The sequence below is a fragment of the Myotis davidii genome, unplaced genomic scaffold, assembly GCF_000327345.1.
Source record: "Myotis davidii unplaced genomic scaffold, ASM32734v1 scaffold673, whole genome shotgun sequence".
Classification (NCBI taxonomy): Eukaryota; Metazoa; Chordata; class Mammalia; order Chiroptera; family Vespertilionidae; genus Myotis; species Myotis davidii.
Genome location: NW_006286677.1, coordinates 556,442 through 567,060, shown reverse-complemented (window position 1 = coordinate 567,060; position 10,619 = coordinate 556,442). Strand labels below are relative to the sequence as shown.

Genomic DNA, 10,619 nt, shown 5'->3' with positions numbered 1-10,619 from the left:
CTGGTGCGCTCTCAGACGCAGCTTCCATTCTGTGAAACGAGGGGTTGGCCTGGATGACAGTGAAGGTCCCTCCTAACTCTGCCTTCTGGTTGCCAGAGAGGGAGTCAGCGCAGGACCCTGTAGCCTGCTGGGGGGTCTGCTTCCTTCACCTCCAGAATTTGACCTCAACAAATCCAGTCTGTCTGCTGGCTGTTGCTCAGGCCCCGAGGAGTCAGGCAGGCCCGCACCCTGTTCCAGGGACTCCGGTCGGCCAGCCACTGGCTTTCTGCCTGGGTCAGCTGGGCAGAGCTTCAAGGAAGAGCGACCACTTCACAGCAGCTGCACACTGAAGGATGCACAGGAATTGGCCAGCTGGGTCAGGGGAAAGGGTGTTCTGGGCTGAGGGGAAGGAACATTCAAGGGCAGGGAATTGTCTAGAGATGTGACAGTTCTCGGGAGGGGCTGGAGACAGAGTGGAAAATGTGTCTGGTCACACCCTGAAGCTGACTGATAATGGCCCGCTAGAGCTGATGGTTAAGTTCCCAAGAATTCTGAGAGCCAGTTCTTAAATGCAGACCTTGGTGGGAGCCATCACAGCGCTATTCACACCAGAAATCAGCAAACCTAACATGCAGGAGTTTTGTTGCTGTTGCTGAAGAGTGAGTGAATTTTCCAGAACACCGCTGATGTTCTCTCCCAGAAGGGCGCCATGCTCCCTGGAATGGTGGGGGCAGAAAAGGCAATGCCCTTTTAGTGAAGTCGCTCGGGCTGGCAAGCACTCGGAAGCCTCTGAGAAACGCCTGCCATGCCCATTCCCAGAGACCCACAGCTCACTGCTGTACTCCTCGCAGGTCTCTGAGGCGCCCCGTGAGAACCACCAACTCTGTGACATCAAGGTGAGCGGCTCCGGGATCGCCTGCCCCGCCACTCCATTTTCCCCGGGCTGATTTCCAGATGTCCAGCAATGGAACCAAACCCTCCAAGCCCAGGGGCACGCAGGGGTGCTGGGCGAGCCCTGCCCCCATCAGCTCTGCATTCTGAGATTCTAGGGCTCGCCCAGAAGTGAACTCAGAGCCCAGAGCTTAGACCTGGTTCCAGGCCAGGAGACAACTGCCTGTGTAGAAAGGGAGTCCTAAAGCCTTGGGGTCCAGCTCTCCCCGCACCCGCTCACCACTCTCTTCCCTCCAACCTCTCCGGTGCACAGTGCTACATCGATGGCCCTTACGGAACCCCCACCCGCAGGATCTTCGCCTCTGAGCATGCCGTGCTCATCGGGGCGGGCATTGGCATCACGCCCTTTGCTTCTATCCTGCAGAGCATCATGTACAGGTGGGTGGCCTGCAGCCGAGTCCTGAGAGAGCTCTCCCCTCTCCTCTCCCCCTCCCCCCTCCCTTCTCTCCTTTCAGTATCTCCCTTTCCCCTTTTCTTTCTTTCCTCCCCTGCTCATGCAGCCTCTTTTTTGGGGGTCTCATCCCTCTCCTTTCTCATAGGGTGGGTTCTGTCACCCCATCCTCCTTCCCTGTCCCCTGCTCTGTACTCTGAGCTCCTAAAGCCTCCTATTCATCCCAAATTCAAACCCCCGCTCCTGCCTCCCCTAAGGTACCAGAAGAGAAAGCACATTTGCCCCAACTGCCAGCACTGCTGGGCGGAGGGCATCCAGGACGAAGACATGAAGCTCCACAAGGTGAGCGTGGCCCTCGCAGCAGCCCGGGCCCCTCTCCCTGGGAGACCATCGGGAACAGGAGCCAGGCCCGCCTGCTGGGGTCTGCTGGCCCCTACACTTCCCCCAGTGCCCTGCATTTCCTGGTGCCTCCGAAGTGTCCAGGCCTCCCCGCTTCCATCACCCCTCTTCGCCCCTGAGAGATGTTCTGAGGACAGCATCTCATTAAAGACCAAGGAGCTTGAAAGTCAGGCAGTCTGGATCCAGTTATAGCCATGATGCTTATTAGCCATCACCTGGTGGTGGTTTTAAAAATGAAAACATTTGCCTTTTCAAAATTTATTATTTTGAGTAGGCCACTTTAAAGAATTTCTTTTTAAAAAATATATTTTTATTGATTTCAGAGAAGAAGGGAGAGGGAGATAGAAACATCAATGATGAGAGAGACTCATTGACCGGCTGCCTCCTGCTTGCCCCCTCCTGAAAATCGAGCCTGAAACCTGGACATGTGCCATGACCTAGAACCGAATGTGAACTCCTGGTTCATATGTCAATGCTCAACCACTGAGCCATGCTGGCCAGGCAAGAATTTCTTAGAAAATAAGTACTGTGGCCCTAGCCAGTGTGGCTCAGTTGGTTGGAGCATTATCCCATACACCAAAAGGTGGCATTCTCAGTCAGGGCACATACCTAGGTTGCAGGTTCGATCCCCGTCACGGTGTGTTACCAGAGGCAATAGATTGATGTTTCTCTCTCCCTCTGTCCCCCCCCCCCCGCCTCTAAAAATCAATAAAAACATATCCTTGGGTGAGGATTTTTAAAAACAAATAAATAAGTAATGTTTTTCTGGCTGTCCTATGCTTAAGATCCCACTACATTGCTTGCTTTAACAATAGATTATTATAGAAAATCCTGACCCAACAGTCAGGAACCTGGGTTCTGGCCCCATGCTGCTCTGTGGCCTGGTCAAGGCTCCTCACCTCTGTGAGCCTCAGCCTCCCCCTCCTTAAATGGGGATGATAATGTGTACCCCGATCATGCCAGGGTTGTCATACAGGCCTTGGGGAGCAGACATGAGCTGTGAACTTGGTAGGCCCCACCTCAGAACCGAAGGTCCCCTCTCTCTAGGTGGACTTCATCTGGATCAACCGAGACCAGCGGTCCTTCGAGTGGTTTGTGAGCCTGCTGACCAAACTGGAGATGGACCAGGCCGAGGAGCCTCAAGAGGGTAGGAGAGGGACAGGGCCTGAGGAGGGTGGGAGTGGGGCCGGGTCTTTGTGAGGTGTTTAGATTATTCTATTTCTATAAAAAATGTGGGGGAGAGAGGACTGCTTTTATTTTCCACTTAAATGTAACATTTTGTGAAACAAAACATAAAGGAGAAAAAAAAATCATTCATAATCCATCCAGCTATCTTGTCTATTCCAGGCATTTTAAAAGATTTCCTTCTGGTATTTTTTCTTATTCACATTTTATAAAAATGTATGCTCTTCTTTTTTCTAATTTCTCTTTTTCATGACATTTCTTTTCATTCAAAGTGAATACTTGTTGAAAATTTAGATTTCAAGGCCTCACCTGAGAACTTTCAAAGCAAATTCTCTGGGGGGAGGCCCAAGAACAAACATTTTAACATACTTCTCAGGTGATTCTTATTCATACCTTTTTTAAAAATTGTGTTTTATTCCCACAGATTGCTAGTCCTTTATTTATTTACTAGAGGCCCAATGCACGAAATTCGTGCAAGAGCCTTGGCCCCAGCCCCCACCTGCCATTGCTGTGGCCAGGGGCCTCTGCTGCCTCTGCCTCAGCCCTCCACCCCCCACCCCCACAGTAACTTTGTCTAGAATGAAAAACGTCTGGTCTAATTAGCATATTACACTTTTATTATTATAGATTTTTATTAAATGTATAGGGGTGACATTGGTTAATAAGATTATATAGGTTTCAAGTGTGCATTTCTATGACACATGGTCTGTAGATGGCATTGTGTGCACACCACTCAAAGTCAAATCACCTTCTGTCACCATATATTTGGTCCCCTTTACACTTTACTACCCCCCCACCACCTTCCCTTTGGTAACGGCCATACTATTGTCTTTTGTCTATGCGTTTCAGTTTTATGTCCTACGTATGAGTGAAATCATGGTTCTTAGCTTTTTCTGACTGACTTATTTCACTCTGCATAATATTCTCAAAGTCCACTCATGTTGTCACAAATGGCAGTATTTCATCTTTTCTTATGGCTGAGTAGTATTCCATAGTATATATGAACCACATCTCCTTTATCTAACCATCTATCGAAGGACATTTTGGTTGTTCCGTGTACTGGACACCGTGAATAGTGCTGCAACAAACATGGAGTACATATAACTTCAAATAAATGTTTTCAAGTTTTCCCAGGAGATATCCAGAAGATTGGCTGGGTCATATGGTAACTCTATTTGTAAGTTTTTTGAGGAAGCACCATACTGTTTTCCATAGTGGTTGTAGCAGTTTACATTCCCACCAGCAGTGAATGAGGGTTCCCTTTTCTCCACAACCTAACACTTGTTATTTCTTGTCTTGTTGATAATAACCATCCTAACAGGTATGAGCTGGTATCTCATTGTAGTTTTGATTTTTTTCCATAGTGGTTGTAGCAGTTTACATTCCCGCCAGCAGTGAATGAGGGTTCCCTTTTCTCCACAACCTAACACTTGTTATTTCTTGTCTTGTTGATAATAACCATCCTAACAGGTATGAGCTGGTATCTCATTGTAGTTTTGATTTGCATTTCCCTAAGAGCTAGTGAAGTTGAGCATCTTTTCATATATCTGTCGGCCATTTGAATGTCTTCTTGGGAGAAGTGTCTGTTCAGGTCCTCTGCCCATTTTTTTTTAAATTGGATTGTTTGGTATTGAGATGTTTGAGTTCTTTATATAGTTTGAATATTAACCCGTTGTCGGAGCTGTTGTTTGCAAATATCATCTCCCATTTGATTGATGCCTTTTTGTTTTATTGGTAGTTTCTTTTGCTGTGCAAAAGCTTTTTAGTTTGATATAGTCCCATTCATTTAATTTTGCCTTTACTTCCCTTGACCTTTGGGGTCAAATTCATAAAATCTTCTCTAAGTCCAAGATCCATGAGTTTAGTACCTACTTTTTCTTCTTTGTAATTTATCGTTTCAGATCTCATAATAAGGTCTTCAATCCATTTTGAATTAATTTTGTATATGAGGGCAAACTGTAGTCTAGTTTCATTCTTTTGCAGGTGGCTTTCCAATTTTCCTAGCACCATTTATTGAAGAGACTTTCTTTTCTCCATTATGTGTTTTTGGCTCCTTTGTCAAAAATTATTTGCCCAAATACATGTGGTTTTATTTATGGGCTTGCAATTCTTTTCCATTGGTCTGTGTGTCTGTTTTTCTGCCAATACCATGCTGTTTTGATTATCGTTACTCTGTATAAATTTGAAATCAGATAGTGTGATAACTCTGGCTTCATTCTTTTTTCTCAGGATTGCTTTGGCTATTCAGGATCATACAAATCTGATAATTTTTTTGTTTTATTTCTTTAAAAAATGACATTGGGCCCTTCCATTTTTCTAGTTGCTTAAGGTGAGAAAGTAAATGTGGTTCTTTTTCTCCAACATACATTTTTAATATACATACCCAGTTAGTTGAAATGAACATGTGAATAAGCACATATATGTATTGGGGTTGAATGCTCAGTATTTTTCCTGATACAGTGGCAATAAAAACATTTTAAGAGTGGCCTAAGATAAAGATTAAACACCTTAGCATATATGAGTTCTTTTACTATTTGGGCCCTTCTTTTATACTTTCATCAAACATGTCCTCCTCCTGCCCCTGCAGTGCCCCCCCCAACCCCCCCACACACGTACATTCTGCATTATTCGCTAAGCCAGTGCTTCGTGTGTACGATGACATGCTTCTCTGGGTTATATCATAGCCTTCATGGGACACCTTTGTGGGATACTGATGTTTTGACCCGTATCCTAAAGTTAATCTGTTAGCTTCATTATTATTTTTTAAAATATATTTTTATTGATTTCTGAGAGGAAGGGAGAGAGAGATAGAAACATCAATGATGAGAGAGAATCATTGATCGGCTGCTTCCTGCACGCTCCACACTGGGGATTGAGCCCACAACCCCGGGCAGGTGCTCTGACTGGGAATCAAACCATGACCTTCTCCTGGTTCGTAGGTCGATGCTCAACCACTGAGCCATGCTGGCTGGGCAGCTTCATCATGTCTGCTTCATTTTGTTCTACTTGTGGAATAACTTATACAAGGAGGAATATCTTTAGATCTGTTCCTAACTTGAAGAGAATTATGTGTTTTAAAAAAAAAATACTGGTTGAGTTCATTGGAATTAGATCTTATTTGGCTGCTTAACTGTCACAAGGATGCCATGAGTAAATTTACATTTCAATAATAAACATAGTTTATAAGTTCAAGTAATCAAACATTGTTTTCTGCAGGAAACACTCAAACAGATGTAGCTTACTGTAGCAAACATCTAAAGCCTTAAAGCCACGTCACCAGTCTTCGGAAGATAACTATTAAACCTCAGAAGGTCGCAATAAAGCTCCTTGCCCTTTCTTGTAAATAACAATTATAGCAAATATTTACATAGCATCCACTTTGTTTTGAACGCTTTTGTGCATATCAATTCATTAGAAACTGGATTTTTATGATGTTAGTAAGCAGGGGGAAAAGTTTAGATTTAATTTAAATTTCTAGTTGCTGGTACATAAATATTTACTGTTTGCTTCTTCCTGATCCATGCAAACAACGGGCACCAGCTCACCCAGTGCTTTCCGTTCTCAAGGCCACTTGAGTCAACACCTTTATTACCTCAAATTGCAGTCTCTGATTTTAATTTTATATTAAGGTTTGAGTTAAAGAATTTGTAATTTATCATTTTTCAATTTCTATAGCTTAAGCTTCAATCATTCTGTTTGGTTTGTATCTCTATCCCATAGTAGCTATAGAAGCTTGGGCACATTATTTCACTGCTTTGCTTCAATGTTTTCATCTGAAAAATATGGATACAAACGGATCGTTGTGAGGATTAAGTGAGAGATCATATGTGCAGCACTTACAACAGTGAGTGGAGCTTAATAACTGCTCAGTAAATATAGTAGCAATGGTAGTAGTAATAGTAGCTCCTCAATAAATTTAATAGTAGTAGAAGTAGTAAAACTATGCAATAAATGTAGAAATCGCAGTAGTCGTATTTAATGGCTATTAATGAATGATACAGTTAGTGGCTTGCCACAGATTATTTAACCAAGCTTTCACTACTGGACATTTTGTTTATTCCTAGTTCTCCACCACCATAAGTAAAGCTGCAGTTAGTAAATATGTGCACATATTTACTACTTCCTTTGGGTTTTTCTACTTCCTTTGGATGATTTCCTTAGGAGAGTGTCCCAGAAATGGGATGACTGTCTCACACTCAGCTGTTCTGAGAGGGAGAAACTGTGTCAGGTCTGATCTTTCTCCTCCCTCCCACACGGGGTCTCCTTCTCTCTTCTCCTACCCCTCTCGGGGGTGTGGTGACCGTGGGAGGGTGAGGAGGGTCAGGGCTCTCCCAGATGGGCATCCTTTGTGGCACATCGCCCTCCATCACCACCCAGCACTACTCAAGTTCACCGATATGTGACATAAAATGTGGTGTCCCTTCTAAGGCCATCTGCATTTTAAGAGTGGCCGAGACCTTAAGCCAAAGGGAAACTGGGCTAATGGTGCCAGATGAAACCATCTAGAGCGAGTTGAGAACAGCACAATCCTTTAGACTGGGGGGAGGAGAAGGATGCGTGATCATCAGCCCATGGATCCAACAGCCTGGAGCAGGCCCTGCCACCGCTGACTGTGCACGGGTACACGGGCCATCGTGGCACCATGGAGAACGGTACCATCTGTATGCCGTGTCTGGGAAAACGGAGGAAGGAGCCCGAACAAAGAGCTGCCCACCTGAGCTCCCGCTGCCCTGAGGGCCGAGAAGGGTCAGCACCTCAGCTGACCTGTCCCATTGCAGGCATCTAACTGAGGCTGCTCAGACCTAATGGCCTCCCTGATGTCAGCCTGCGGCCTTTCCCTTTGGCCCCTGACCCTCCTTACTGAAACGCTGTTCCATCCTGCCATGCTCTGCTCAGGTGCCCTCTACCGGCCTCCTTTCCTAGCTGGGCACTCAGACCTTTTGCGTCCTAGCCTCAGAGTGTCCGGTCCCCCGTCCTGCTGCTCCTGTTCAAGGATCCTCCGCTCCGGCCAGGCAGTCACCTCCTGCCCCACCATCACCACGTTCATCCCAGCCTCTTGCCCTGGGCGCAGGCTAGTTCCCCTTCCGGGATGCCTTCCTTTCATCTCCTCTTTGAGTCTTGCCCCTCTTCCAAGACCTCACCCAATCCCCACCTCCCGGGGAGCAGTTCTACGCCAGCCCTTCCCTGTGTAGCAGTAGCCTTGGCCGTCATCCTCTCACTCAACCCTTGGCCCTTGGGTCTCAGTTACCATTTCGTGTGCACATGGCCGGTGTCCCCCACCTGCCTGTGCAGCCACCACGTGGAATGGAAGGGCACACGCTTCGGAGCCCAAGGACTGCCACGATGCCCTGGGATTCATTTCCCTCCAGAAACAGAACCCCTGGTGGTGGTGAGGCTCACATTAGACACTGGATAGGAACCAACTCATGTATGTGGAGCGCAGAGCAGGCCCAGCTCGAGCAGTGGTCTCCTTCCTGTCCACAGCACGTGGGGGAGGGGGTCCTGGGTGAACACGGTGGCCGCAGGTGTGAGTTCCAAGCCCTCTGGTGTCCCTCCAAGCCCCAGGGCGAGGCGGCTGATGTTCTGTGCCCATCACAGCCGCTGGCCCTTCAGTGCCACCCTCTCCTCCCACCACGTAGGCCGCTTCCTGGAGCTGCACATGTACATGACCTCGGCGCTGGGCAAGAACGACATGAAGGCCATCGGCCTGCAGATGGCTCTCGACCTCGTGGCCAAGAAGGAGAAGAAGGACTCCATCACGGGCCTCCAGACGCGCACCCAGCCGGGGCGGCCTGACTGGAGGAAGGTAAAGCCTGGCTGGGGTCCCAGCCCCAGGGGCCCATGCGGCTGAGAGCCTGAGTGGCGCCGGGTAGGTTAGGGTCCAGGGAGGGTGCGGCTGAGAGCCTGAGGGGCGCCGGGTAGGTTAGGGCCCAGGGACCATGCGGCTGAGAGCCTGAGCAGCGACCGGGTAGGTTAGGGTCCAGGGAGGGTGCGGCTGAGAGCCTGAGGGGCGCCGGGTAGGTTAGGGCCCAGGGACCATGCGGCTGAGAGCCTGAGCAGCGACCGGGTAGGTTAGGGTCCAGGGAGGGTGCGGCTGAGAGCCTGAGCGGTGGCCGGGTAGGTTAGGGCCCAGGGACCGTGCAGCTGAGAGCCTGAGCGGCGGCCGGGTAGGTTAGGGCCCAGCAGCCAGGGCCAAAGCGTGAGGCTGGCATCGGGAGTCCAGCCAGGATCGCAGGGCTGGATCCGGAGGCAGGGGACCTACTTCTGGATCCGTCACTCGCTCACTTTATTCCATGGTCAGCCTCCGTTTCCCCATCTGTGTAGAGAGGCTAACTAGCCCATATGACTTCCAAGGTCTCCCCCAGCTCTGACCCCCGATGAGCCAGAGCCAGAAGGCCCCAGTGGACGGCATCCTTGTCTTATCCCTTCCGGTACAGACGGGGGAAATGAGGCCCAGGGACATCAGATCGTGGGCAGCCTTCCTATTTTATTTCTCAGCTTGGTTTTATTTTTCTTCCCTGAGTGCTTACCACCTGGGGGCTAGGGTTTCACAAACTGACCCAGGAAGTACGGCTTTTCCAACCGCTGCCGATACTCCAGGCCCAGGGAGTGCGAGCCGAGGGGGAACGGCTGCCAGGGGTGCTTGGGCACCAAGGGGACTTTCAGCAAAGGCAGCTCTTAAGCAGCATCTGGGGTGGAAAGGGGTCCCCACTGGGGGAAGAAGCCCGACTTCAGGAAAGACATTTCAGTGGAGGCGCGTGGCCGGCTGGAGGACAGCATGAGGTTCCGGGCAGTTGGGGTCCGCATGCCGCTCAGGGCTCCGTCACTGTCCTCCAACATGGCAGTTAGTGGGGTGTGCGTCTCCCCCTCACACGCAGCTCCTGAGGCGAGGGCCCGGGTCTTACTCTTCTCTGGCCCATCCCCTCCCTGGGGTAGGGGTCGGGCAATGGCTCCTACAGGAATGGCTGCATGTTACACTCTCTGCTCTGAAGACAAGCAGCTGAGTCTTGGCATTCCTCTTGGGGACAGACAGAGGGCCATGGCTGCCACTGCCAGCCCCTGGCATTGCCAGCTTCAGGTGGGTGTGTCACGGGGTGGGCCCACAGTCCCCCTCTCCTCCCTCTGTTCTTCCCCCACCCCTGGACTCCAGGTGTTCCAGAAAGTGGCCGCTGAGAAGAAGGGCAAGGTGCAGGTCTTCTTCTGCGGCTCCCCGGCCCTGGCCAAGGTGCTCAGGGTCCACTGTGAGCAGTTCAGCTTCAGATTCTTCCAAGAGAACTTCTAGCCCCGCCTCTCCGAGCTCCGCCCGCCCCACCAGCCAGTGGGTCGCCTTGCACAGTGCCCCTCAGGGGCCAGCCTCCACAGCCACGCACAGAGCAGGAGGCCCCATGGGCAGGGGGACTTCCTTCAGGGGGTGGGATGGGAGGTTTCCAGGGAAACTGCTCCTCCAAAGTACAACAGGGGTCCTTCCTGGACCTGCCTAATGATCACAATCCTTCAGGAAATTGCCCCCCCCCACTTTATTATGAAATTTTTCAAATATACAGAAAATTAAGGGAATTGTACAGTGAACAATGTTATCTACTTTCTGGATTCCTCAGTTAACATGTTGCTATATTTGCTTTATGACATATTATCCACCTATCGCTTCCTCTATCCACCCACCAATGTACCCTCCTTTTCGGATGCGTTTCAAAGCACACTTTGCCACTCAGAG

The 10,619-nt window shown here is 49.3% G+C and overlaps 1 protein-coding gene across 1 annotated transcript in view; it reads left to right on the top strand.

Annotated features, from left to right (window-relative positions):
- NOX5 (NADPH oxidase, EF-hand calcium binding domain 5) overlaps positions 1-10,283 on the top strand; it is a 29,589-nt gene extending 19,306 nt beyond the window's left edge. The window contains exons 10-15 of the mRNA XM_006758386.2: positions 831-875; positions 1,184-1,308; positions 1,579-1,663; positions 2,768-2,867; positions 8,545-8,711; positions 10,056-10,283. Coding sequence (XP_006758449.1) covers positions 831-875; positions 1,184-1,308; positions 1,579-1,663; positions 2,768-2,867; positions 8,545-8,711; positions 10,056-10,187 — 654 coding nt within the window. The 3' untranslated portion in view covers positions 10,188-10,283. The remainder of the gene's footprint in view (positions 1-830; positions 876-1,183; positions 1,309-1,578; positions 1,664-2,767; positions 2,868-8,544; positions 8,712-10,055) is intronic.
- Positions 10,284-10,619: the final 336 nt, after the last annotated feature.